At 49.2% G+C, this 12,382-nt stretch overlaps 1 protein-coding gene and 1 pseudogene across 1 annotated transcript; one reads left to right on the top strand and one right to left on the bottom strand.

The window, feature by feature from the left end:
• The first annotated feature begins 1,976 nt into the window (after positions 1-1,976).
• Positions 1,977-12,056, top strand: LOC149384637 (GDSL esterase/lipase At5g45910-like; annotated as a pseudogene).
• LOC149384638 (uncharacterized) lies at positions 4,673-9,598 on the bottom strand. Its single transcript, XM_089625292.1, has 5 exons — positions 8,804-9,598; positions 7,952-8,694; positions 7,542-7,834; positions 5,042-5,691; positions 4,673-4,981 (listed from the first exon to the last, which is right to left on the bottom strand). Exons 1-5 carry the CDS (start codon positions 9,596-9,598, stop codon positions 4,673-4,675), a joined length of 2,790 nt encoding a protein of 929 aa, XP_089481418.1.
• Positions 12,057-12,382: the final 326 nt, after the last annotated feature.

Genomic DNA, 12,382 nt, shown 5'->3' with positions numbered 1-12,382 from the left:
TTCATCAAATGACCTTGTCAAAAAATTTATTGACATTCATTTCATCCTATGTCTCAAAAGACCAAAATACCCTTTTGACAGTTTTCGTTCTTGTTTTGACTTAGCTTCTAGTTTAACTATTCCTACTCGATGTGATTCGTGACAGTGACCTCATGGACCCAAATGAACAAAGCTTGAGCTAAACACTTGGACTCAAAAGTTCACAAACCTTTTCCAAGTTTAGCTTAATGCCAACTGACTCCACTAAAGAGCTGACACTGAAAATCTCTCGGTTCAAATGAATTTATTTTCTACTCATGAATTCGACCTAATTATGATGAGCGGATCCACTGAATATTATCTATGTTTACCCTTCATGAATGTCATCAGCTAGTCGGGATTTACTAAATTACCATTTTACCCTTCTAGCTGTTATTTCCTCAACTCCTTTGTCGCTTGTGAATAAGTTAGAAACAATGTATTGACGAGGACCTAACAAGTCACATTGTTTCATCCAAAAGAGTCAGGACTCAATTTGGACACTGGTCAGTTCATTTATTCACACTCCAAGGAACAAAGCATGAGGTGACATACATTGCATTTCAGCAATCTTGTACATGAATTCCATATCTATGAGAACTTCACAAAGTTACTCATGACATTCTCACAACTTAGTACTTCACCAATAGGCCCTGTTCGGAATCACATAGTGAGTCCGAACTCTGACTTTCTCAAATGAGCATACTAAGCTGTGAAATGGCATGTCTCATTTAAGGATTAAGGTAAGCATGATGCAATTCATACGTAGTGACTTCGAGACATAAGAGGTTAAATGGTTTGTTCTTATCTTGTCTCTAGAAGTGCACTGGTCAATTCAGTACCTTCGGAAGACACCTAGAAGAACTATAGAGTCTCCAACTCTCAATGCCTCATAACCAGACATCATAGATTCTTCTAACAATCATACTGAGGTCAATAGTCCTTTGACCCTATGATTGCGAATATATCGTTTTAAGCAAACTACGAAGAGTTTGTTCATGCAAATCTACATTTGTCTCTTCATAAGTTGTTAAGTTTGTTTATGGACTAAAAGACTGAGGTTTTATCATAAAGCTTCAAACAGACAAAGAAAGAATGAATGAACGTTTCAACTTTATTATTAAATGAATAGGCAATTACAAGCAAGAGTCTTCGTAAGACTATATTACATCAAATGTACACAAATAGACACTACTACTCTTCTTGTGGGCACCATTGACAACAGGAATCACATAGTGAGTCCGAACTCTGACTTTCTCAAATGAGAATACGTAAGGTGTGAAATGGCATGTCTTATTTCAGGATTAAGGTAAGCACGATGCAATTCATAGGTAGTGACTTCGAGATATAAGAGGTTAAATGATTTGTTCTTATCTTGTCTCTAGAAGTGCACTGGTCAATTCAGTACCTTCGGAAGATACCTAGAAGAACTATAGAGTCTCCAACTCTCAATGCCTCATAACCAGACATCATAGATTCTTCTAACAATCATACTAAGGTCAATAGTCATTTGACCCTTAGATTGCGAATATATCGTTTTAAGCAAACTATGAAGAGTTTGTTCATGCAAATATACATTTGTCTCTTCGTAAGTTGTTAGGTTTGTTTATGGACTAATGACTAACGTTTTATCATAAAGCTTCAGACAAGGAAGATTGAATGAACGTTTCAAGTTTTTATTAATGAATAAGCAATTACAAGCAGGAGTCTTCGTGAGACTTTATTACATCAAATGTACAAAATAAAGGCTACAACTCTTCTGATGGGCACCATTGACAACAGTATCCCATCAACAAGAATACTCTAAACTCTCAGGCAAACTGCAATTGAAAGACCACCACTTTTTTTTTGTATTTTCAATCCATGGATTCAGGTACGCCTTCTGCTAGCTATTAAGATCTTTAGTTTTGGTTGTCTTGAATTGAATGAGGATTAAATTAGGGATTGAAAATCCTAACATGGCCATGGGATCGCCAATCTTCTTCTTCTTCATAGGCACAACCATCGCTCTTTCTCTTTGCATGTCTATTTCATCTGAAGCCACTCCGTCTCCGTTCAGAAACAAATACAATGCCATCTTCAACTTCGGCGACTCTATTAGCGACACCGGAAGCGCCCTCCTCGCCGGCGAATCCCCCGACTTCTCCTCCATTGCCGAGCTTCCTTACGGTGAGACTTTCTTCAGACGCCCTACTGGTCGCTGCTCCGACGGACGCCTCATCATCGATTTCCTCGGTAAATAATTCTCCATCGCCTAACAGCTATTTAGTTAACCCCCAAATCTTCAAACGTCGTATTGTATTGTAGCGGATGCGTTCGGACTGCCTTACCTCAACCCGTACTTGGCGCACCGTCACCCCGGCCCCAGAGTCAATTTTGCCGTTGCCGGAGCCACCGCGCTCGACTCAGAGTTCTTCCTCCGCCGGAGAATAGCGCCGAGAGTGTGGTCAAACGATTCCCTCACAGTCTAGCTCGGATGGCTCAAGGAGGTTAAGCAATCTCTCTGCGCCACGCAACAAGGTTAGATTTTGCGTCAAAGTGAATCTGATACTGTGTTCCTCATCGATCGATATTTATCAGATTGCAATGCGTTCTTTAAGAGATCGTTGTTTCTGGTGGGAAAGATCGGAGGAAATGACTATAATTTGGAATTCTTCTCTGGTGGAACAATCCAAGAAGCCGAAGCTCTAGTCCCACTGGTGGTCGATGCAATAATAAACGCAACAATAGTAAGTCCATTGCCAGACATGACTAGTTTTTAGTTTCCTATATTTTTTCTTCTGGTTTGTGATTTTGCGGGTTTGGGTTTTGACAGGCGTTGATAGAAGAAGGGGCGGCGGAGTTGGTTGTGGCGGGTAATTTCCCGCTTGGCTGCTTGGCCGTGTACCTCTCTATGTTTCACAGTCTGAACCACTCCGACTATGACTCCTTAGGTTGTTTGACGGCTTTCAGTGCCTTCTCCGAGCTTTACAACTTGCGCCTCAAAGCCTCGCTAGAGATTCTCAGGAAGGAATATTGATGTGTCTCAAATCGATAAACACAATAAAACGCAGCGAATGATATACCGACGGGAATCCACAAATCGTAAACCCCGTTAATAATAATTGAATAGAAATCAACAAACAAAGTCTCATCCGAACCTTCGAGAACACGGACAATGTTCTCCAGGAGTTTCGATGGCTAAACCAAGCAAATCAAAACTGAAAACCCTCCTAAGCATAATAGGAGCAACCTATAGGTCAATTTTAGACCTACGGGGTTTTTTTTATGGGCTCATTCCTAATTAATAATTAAAAGGCCTAAACAGATGATTATAGGCTTTACTTCTAGTTGCTGAATTAATTAAATAAATAATAAAAAAGGCTTAATATTAATTAAGCCCGCTCGGCCCGATTCCTTCTCCGTTACACCAGGCCTGCGACTCTATCATTACTCCCCCTCGCAGCAACAACCTTGTCCTCAAGGTTGAATTCCGGAAATTGTTGTTGCAGCATCTCGCGACTCTCCCACATGGCTTCATAGCCAGGCAAATTCTTCCACGAAATTAGCAGCTCCTCTCCGCCATCTGCCCCTGTCCACCGGCCTTCAATCGCACCCGGCTCCATGATAAGCTCCATATTAACCTGTAGGGTAGGGGGCAGCTCCAGTGAATCCTCGTGGTCGCCGATTGCGCGCCTCAACTGCGAGACATGGAAAACCTTGTGGATCATCGTTTCGGTCGGAAGTGTGAACCGGTAAGCGACAGGTCCGATCCGTGCCTCAACCAAGTATGGCCCGAAGTAACGTACAACAAGCTTTTCATTCCTCCGCTGGGCGAGGGATCGTTGTCGGTACGGCCTCAGCTTCAAGTAGACCCGGTCACCGATGTCAAAAGTTACATCACAACGGTGGGAGTCCGCTTGTCGCTTCATAATCTCCTGAGCGCGTGTCAAGTGTCCTTTCAGCTCTGCGAGGGTCCGGTCGCGCTCTTCCAAATACTGCTCCACCCCGGAGACCGGCGATGACCCGTGCTCGTAGTGGATGAGGCGAGGAGGGTCACGACCATACAAGATCTTGAAAGGCGTGGTTTTCATGCGGTGGTATGAAGTATTGTACCAGTACTCCGCCCACGGTAACCATTTTGCCCACGCCTTCAGGGTATCGGACGCGAAGCACCGAAGGTAAGTTTCGATGCTTCGGTTGACCACCTCGGTCTGCCCGTCGGTCTGAGGGTGGTACGCCGTACTCCGCTTCAACGTCAATTTCTGAGCACGAAAGAGCTCACGCCAGAAGATGCTTAAGAACACCTTGTCCCAATCCGACACAATGGGCTCCGGAATGCCGTGGAGGCGTACAATCTCCCGTAGAAAAGCGGCTGCCACTGTCACTACCGTATATGGATGCCGGAGAGCAATGAAATGGGAGTACTTGCTGAGCCGGTCTACTACGACCAAGATGACTGTGTTGCCATCGGAACGCGGTAAACCGTCGATGAAATCCATCGACACCTCATGCCAAACCAAATCGGGAAGTGCCAATGGCTGCAATAATCCCGCCGGTGCTTGTGCCATATACTTGTTGCGTTGGCAGACGTCACAAGCCGCGGCCATTGCTTCCACGTCTTACCTCATTCTGACCCAATACAACTCCGCCACGAGCCATTGATACGTCTTGTTCATCCCCGCGTGCCCCCAACTACGCTCCCGTGAAATTCCTGAAGTGGTTGAGGGATGTAAGCTGATTTGCGCGGAAGGACGACGCGTCCTTGGAAAAGCAGCCGCTGCCCTACAATAGCATACCCGGGCCATTCTCGTGATCCCCGCAGCAGATCCGTGTGAATCGATGCGAGCTCGTCGCTTTCCGCAGCTTCGCGAAGCAGCCTCTCGGTGTCGAGCTTGAACGGAACAGAAACTGCACTCAAAATGGGCTCTTCAATCTTGCGGGAAAGTGCGTCGGCAGCTTTATTCTCGATTCCGGGGCAGTACTAGATCTCAAAATCGTATCCCAAAAGTTTCGAGAGCCACCGCTGATGCTCCTCGGTAACCATACGCTGATCGAGAAGGAATTTGAGGCTCCTCTGGTCGGTGCGGATGATGAAATGCCGGCCTAAGAGGTATGGCCGCCACTTCTGGACCCCCAAGATGATGGCCATTAATTCCCGTTTGTACACCGATTTAAGCCTATTGCGCCCGGATAAAGTCTGACTGAAATAGGCAATCGGTCTTTTTGCCTGCATCAAAACAGCCCCCAACCCATACCCCGAGGCGTCGGTCTCGACTTCGAAGGGGCGGTCAAAGTCGGGCAGCGCCAAAACGGGTGCCCTCGACATTGTCGTCTTGAGCTTCACGAATGCCTCAGATGCTTCCATATCCCAAAGGAAATTATCCTTTTTCAACTGATCGGTGAGAGGTTGGGCTATCGACCCGTACCCTTTAACGAACCTCCGGTAATACCCGCACAAGCCGAGGAAACCCCGCAATTCCCACAGCGTTTTGGGTTCAGCCCAATCGAGCATGGCCGATACTTTCTCGGGGTCTGTGCCCACACCCGACCCTGAGACGATGTGCCCAAGATACTCCACTTGCGGCAGTCCGAATAAGCACTTCTTCCGGTTCGCGTAAAGCTGATGATCGGCCATCGTTCGGAGAACTTCTTCCAAGTGTCGTAAATGCTCCGACCCATCCCGACTGTAGACTAGAATGTCATAAAAAAATACCAAGACAAACCTACGTAGATAGGGATGGAAAACAGCATTCATAAGCGCGACTGGAAGGTGGCTGAAGCGTTGGTCAAGCCGAAAGGCATTACGAGGAATTCGTAGTGCCCCTCGTGTGTGCTGAAAGCCGTCTTTTCCACGTCCGAAGGTTTCATCCAGATCTGATGGTACCCCGACTTGAGGTCAATTTTTGAAAAAACGGTGGCGCCGTGCAGTTCATCCAACAACTCATCGATGACGGGAATTGGAAATTTATTGAGTACTGTTGCCTTATTAAGCGCTCGGTAATCGATGTTGTCGCACGAAAATGAACAACTATTTAAAACCTCGGGCGGTTCGATCCAAGGCCGGACCAAGTGATCGCACCCGGGCCAAGAGTGTGAACTCGATAGTCTCGAGCTAGGGTTTTCTCCGATCAACCCGCCTCTCGGGAGAGGTAAGGGGTGAGGAGGAGGAGTGACCGTGCCTTGGTTGTCGGCTGCCTACGTACCCGTGCGTGGGATCAGGTCAGAACGTAGTTCAAGCGTGTGTAACGCAGTGTGAGGCGCGGAGCCTTGGTGGAGAAGCGTACTCGACGAAGGAGACGAGGCGCGGAGGAGTCCTCGGTGACGTCTCAGAACTTCGGAGATCGCGTATGCGAGAGAGAATGTGTGTTTTCTCTCTTTTGGAGACGTGGAATACTCTAAGTCAAGAGTTCCTTGTTGTGGTAGAGATTCCGGACGCGTAGGCGATTCCTAGTTGGAAATGCCGGACGCGTAGGCGATTTCTTGTTAGAAATGGCGGACGCGTCTAGGGTGCTAGACGCGTAGGCGATTTTCAGTCGAAAACCGTTAGAGCACTCGTGGGCTCAAGATTAATCGTTCGATCAAGAGAGGCGGCACTTGGGAGTCCCCAGAAAGCGCTTCAGAATCTCTGAGAACGAGAAATCGAGGAGAATCTGCTTCATGCCAAGGATGGCGTCCAGAGAAGCAGAGAGAAGTCTCAAGTTCCTTGAGAATGAATGGGATGGCTTTCCCCTCAATGAGAGGGGGTATTTATAGGTGTTTGAGGGCCTTAGAAGGCTTCTTTTTCGTCCATGTGGGACTAGGAACGCGCGCACCATCAATTGGAGGCGCACGGCGCGCGCGGTGCACAAGGCGCGGCGCACAACACGCGGCGCGCGTCGCGCGGCGCAGGGGGCGCGGCGCGTAGGTCACCGGGCGCGGCGCGGGATGCGCGGCGCATGGGGCGCGCGGCGCGGGCGCGTCTTGGCATGGCGCGCGCCTGCCTGGCGCGGCGCGCTACCTTGCTGGCGCAGCGCACTGCTTGCTGCACGGCTGGCTGGCGCAGCGTGCTGTGCGCGCGGTGAATGGCTCGTCTTGCTGGACTCTTGCGGGCCTTTAGGGGTCTTCGAATACCATTCTTTCCACGTGAAATATGAAGGTTTCCACTTGACGAGAGTGACTCGACTCGAGGAGCGAAGCTCGACTCGAGGAGACTGACTCAAGGCTCGACTCAAGGAGCGAAGCTCGACTCGAGGAGACTGACTCAAGGCTCGACTCGAGGAGCGAAGCTCGACTCGAGGAGACTGACTCAAGGCTCAACTCGAGGAGCGAAGCTCGACTCGAGGAGACTGTATGAAGTCTCAACTCGAGGAGCGAGGCTCAACTCGGGGAGCCGACTCAAGTCTCAACTCGAGGGGCTAGGCTCGACTCAAGGAGTCAAGAGTTTGGGCGAGGGCTTGAAGACTTGCCGCTCTTCAGGACCTCCGGCCTGACCATCGGCCCTTTGAGCGACGTGCCTTCTTGGCGTCTCGGGTTTTCCGAAAACGACCGACAACAATCGATACAGAATCGCCAACTTCCGTCTTTCTTCTTGACGAGAAGTATCGGGCTGGAGTAGGGGCTCTGACTCGGTCCAATGATTCGGGCCTCCAACATCTCGCGGACTAGCCGCTCTATCTCGTCCTTCTGAATCTGCGGGTACCTGTAGGGCCTGACGCTGATTGGTTGGCTTCTGCTCTTCAAGGGAATAACGTGATCATGTCCCCGCTGCGGAGGTAATCCCATTGGCATGTCAAAAACTTCCCCAAAATGCTCGATCAGACTAACAACACCTACAGCTGTCTTGTCGGTCGTGTCGCTGCCCGAATCCGCGGTTTGTAGCTCGACGAGGTAACCAGTTCCGCCGGTCGCGACAGTCGGGGCCAGCCCCTTGACCTAGACCAACGAGCGACACAAACTCGAGTCGCCACGCAACATAAATCTGTCTCCGTTGAGCTCGAACTCCATGCGAAGCCCTTTCCAATTGTGGTAGGAGCCCGGTAACGTCTCGAGCCATGTCATGCCGAGAATCATATCTGTGCTTCCAAGGTTGAGTGGCAAAAAATTGTCCCGAATCGAGACTCCTTGGATGTTGACGAGAAGGTCCCTGCACACTCCACTACTCTTCTCCGACTTGCCCGTCCCCATCACGACGTCGAATTCATTGGTGCTGGTAATTGGCAGCCCCATTGATTGGATCACTCGATTAGACACGAAACTGTGAGTTGCGCCGCAATCGAGCAATACAACCACTTCATGTTCGCCGATCGTTCCACGCATCTTCATCGACCGTCCACCGGTTAAGCCCGTCACTGAGCGCAAAGAAACCTCGATGCAGTCGAGGTGAACATGAGCCAACTCTCCCTCGTCGTCTTGCTCCTCGGTCCCGCTGTTCTGCGCTACAATGTCTTGCCCGTCCACTGTCGTTACCGTGACCTGTAATTCTTGCAGGGCCGCCACCTTGCACCGATGACCCATCGAGAATTTTTCCTCGCACTTGAAACATAATCCCCGCACTCTCTTTTCGGCGTATTCGGCCTCGGACAGCCGCTTCTCCCCTCTTCCGTTCGGTGGAGGCGTTCGATAGTCCACCCTCAACGTGCGATTTGATCGCCGTCGAATAACCGGGAAAACTGCTCGTTCCACTCCGCCCCTTCCGATTCGCGAGAACCAGTTTTTCTGCTCAAAAAGCATGCTCAATTGCTTCTTTCAGCATCGCCGGAGGGGTGTACTTCACGAAACTGCGGGTTTCGTATCGCAGCCCTCGGACGAAAAAATTCCGGAGCACTTTATCGGGCAGCCCCCGGACTTGTCCTTGAAGCCTCTCGAATTCCTTCAGATACGCCTCCAAGGAACCCGTTTGCATGAGACTCATCAATTGATCGCTCCCGTCATCGCCCTCCAAAAGTTCTTGAAAACGAAAAAGCAAACGTGGTTTCAGATCCCGCCAATTGCAGAACGGATCGGATCTCTCCTCGTTATCGAACCATTGAAGGGCCGTTCCTTCGAAGCACACGGCCGCTAAATCAAGTTTCTCGGCCTCGGGCACTCGGTTCACCGCAAAGTAGTGCTCTACTCGGGTCACCCACCCCTTTGCGTCGGTCCCGTCGAACACGGCCAACTGCAGTCGCCGCGTTCTCTCTCCTGCCCCAGCCCGCTCGTAGTGATCTACATTCCTTCGGTCGTTCCCTTCTCCGTTCCGGAAGTCTTGGAAATTCCGGTCCTCCTTTAGCCTGCAAAAGTCCCAATCCGGATCCGGTTCCGGCGGTCTGTCTTGTGCCGTTCCGAGCCAAACCCGGTTTCCCTTCGCTGTTTCTACGCGATTCATGCGCTCGGTCGCCTCCTCGAGCGCTTTCTTGGCCAACCGCACGGTGAGGTATGGGTCGTCCATGGTGTCGGGTCCCGAAAGGGGCTGTTTGGCCTTCAAATTCAGGCTCGTTCCCGTCGATGGCTTGCTGGTGCTTCCGTTATTCCCGTCGACGCCATGCGGATCGCGCATATTCAGGTCTGGGAATTCCCGATTCGTGCATCCGACGGCTTCGAGATCATTCCGTTTGCTGCTCGCGCCTTCTATGGCCGCCATAACGAGCTATCCCGTGACGCTGTCCGCTGGTGCAGCCATGGTGACTTGTTCTGGTGCAGATCGTGACATCATCGCTTGAAACATCGCGGTGATCTCGCCAAACCGTGCCTCAGTCGAGAGACGCTGTTCTTCCAGCGCAGTCTTGTACGCTCGCCGCTGGGCCTCTACTGCCGCGAGTATCTTAGCTCCGATCGCTGGGCCTGTCGACCCTGACGAAGCCGTCTCCTCCTCTGCCGTGGAGTCGCGGTCGCCGGCGTTCGGAATTCCGGCGGTGCTCGCTGGTGCTTTCTTCTTCTGCTGTCCCATCGGAAACTGCTCTGATACCAATTTGATGTATCTCAAATCGATAAACACAATAAAACGCAGCGAAGGATATGCCGACGGGAATCCACAAATCGTAAACCCCGTCAATAATAATTGAATAGAAATCAACAAACAAAGTCTCGTCCGAACCTTCGAAAACACGGACAATGTTCTCTAGGAGTTTCGACGGCTAAACCAAGCAAATCAAAACTGAAAACCCTCCTAAGCATAATAGGATCAACCTATAGGTCAATTTTAGACATACGGGCTTTATTTTATGGGCTCATTCCTAATTAATAATTAGAGAGAGATTTGCATCAAAGTCACAAACTCGGCTCCAAATTGCAAATGAGTCACGACGAAAAAAGGTGTTGCATAGATGTCAGTTTGATAAAAAAAAAATAGGACCAAATACCCTTACACATATTTCAAAGTAGACTAGCAGTCAAATATTTCGAAAAAAAAGTAGACTCACAGAAGAAATTACAAAGAGTAGACTCGCAGTCAAATATTTCGAAAAAAATAGACTCACAGAACAAATTACAAAAAGTAGACTTGCAGTCAAATATTTCAAAACAAAAAGTAGACTCCTTCACAAATACAAATACATCAACACAGATTCCTTCGTCCTCTTCTTCCCCGATTCCTTCTCGATCTGGCTCCCGAACCTCGCCGTCGACCACAGCCCCGACGGCCTCGCTTCTCGTCGCCATCGCCGGTGGTCTCCGCCGAAACCAGGCTCTTCCTCGCCGACGACGCCGATCGGAGAATCCTCTTCTCTAAACTCTCGATTCATTCTCGATCTGCCTCCCGAGCCTCGCCGTCGACCAAAGTCCCGACGGCCTCGCGTTCTCGTCGCCGTCACTGATGGTCTCCGCCGGAACCAGCCTCTTCCTCGTCGACGACGACGATCGGAGAATCCTCTCCTCCAAACTCCCGATTCCTTCTCTATCTGCCTCCCGAGCCTCGCCGTCGACCGCAGCCCCGACGGCCTCGCGTTCTCGTCGCCATCGCCGGTGGTCTCCGCCAGAACCAGCCTCTTCCTCGCCGACGACGACGATCGGAGAATCCTCTTCTCCAAACTCCTGATTCCTTCTCGATCTGCCTCCCGAACCTCGCCGTCGACCACAGCCCCGACGGCCTCGCGTTCTCGTCGCTGTCGCCGGTGGTCTCCGCCGGAACCAACCTCTTCTTTGCGGCGGCGGAGGAAGATGAGGAATGGGAGAGAGAGTTGGCGAACTTCTTCTTGTCGGATATGACCGGAGAGTTTGAGAGAGATTGATTTTATTATAAGAGGGTAATTTAGACTTTCTATAGGTGACACAAATGCAAATAAGTGATACGGATGCAATTTTAGCAAATAAGTGACACAAATGCAAGGAATGGCTGAAGCTGTGACTTCAGCCGCAAATGCCACATAATTAAAAGGCCTAAACAGATGATTATAGGCTTTATTTCTAGTTGCTGAATTAATTAAATAAATAATAAAAAAGGCTTAATATTAATTAAGCCCGCTCGGCCCTATTCCTTCTCCGATACACCAGGCCTGCGACTCTATCAAATATCCACAATCCAAGATAGTTTACGCCGCTTATTTTGGTGCCACAATGCAGTTCGTTCGAGCCCCACAAGACTACGGTGAGTGACCTCCTGACCAACATATGTAGTAATTGTGTCACTGTGTTTCCTAATTTGAAAACCTTGCCAAAATGGTCTTTATGAGTTATAAATCGTATCAGTTTAGTCATTTTTGCTGATTAAATATGTTTCGCATTTGGTGGTCAGGCTTTTAAATGTCACGCGATGAACTAACTTGAATCATTTGGACCATAATTGATAAAGAGCAATTAAATATGATATATTTAATGACATAAACCACCCACAATTTGGAAAAATGATGCTGCATTGGGAAGCAGGGTTTAGTAAAGAGACACTATTCATGGCTTGCTGCGGCGGAGGTGGCCCACGCAACTTCAACCCTGCGGTGTCGTGCGGGACCAGCGGGTCCACTAGCTGTGAAGACCCATCTTCGTATGCAAACTGGGACGGAATCCACTTGACCGAGGCTGCTTATCGCACCATCGCCGACTCTCTTCTCAACGGCCCTTTCATGGATCCACCGCTTCTCGATCACGCTCAAATCGATTCTATCTGATCATCCCGATGGTGTTTATATATAGTAAGAAATAACATTCTCCTCTACCTGTTATTGTTACATCACTCATCATCAAATAGGTTTACAGGCCAAGATTTGTTGCTTGTACGCTTAAGGGGAGAATTATGTAGTGGTTGAGCTTGATATGTAGACTTGTTATAAACACTTGTGTAATTTAAACTAGGATCACCATTACGGGTTGGCAGAGTTTGCCAAACGTATGTAATGTTGTCGCACGAAAATGAACAACGATTAAATACCTCGGGCGGTTCGATCCAAGGCCGGACCAAGTGATCGCGCCCGGGCCAAAAATGGGAGCTCGTAGA

The sequence above is a fragment of the Urtica dioica genome, chromosome 9 (assembly GCF_054948205.1).
Source record: "Urtica dioica subsp. dioica isolate 48M chromosome 9, U.dioica_male_clone48M_v1_H2, whole genome shotgun sequence".
Lineage (NCBI taxonomy): Eukaryota > Viridiplantae > Streptophyta > Magnoliopsida > Rosales > Urticaceae > Urtica > Urtica dioica.
The sequence above is the reverse complement of the archived record's forward strand: the minus strand, read 5'-3'. Positions and strand labels throughout refer to the sequence as shown.

Bases quoted from the DNA above. Each gene is read 5' to 3' on its own strand.
- LOC149384638 (XM_089625292.1), bottom strand. From the start codon at position 9,598: ATGGCGGCCATAGAAGGCGCGAGCAGCAAACGGAATGATCTCGAAGCC. The intron at 8,695-8,803 runs GTGCTCCGGAAT...CTTTTTGAGCAG, and splicing joins TCCGGGGGCTGCCCGATAAA to AAAAACTGGTTCTCGCGAAT. The intron at 5,692-7,541 runs GTATCGATTGTT...ATGACATTCTAG, and splicing joins AGACGGAAGTTGGCGATTCT to TCTACAGTCGGGATGGGTCG.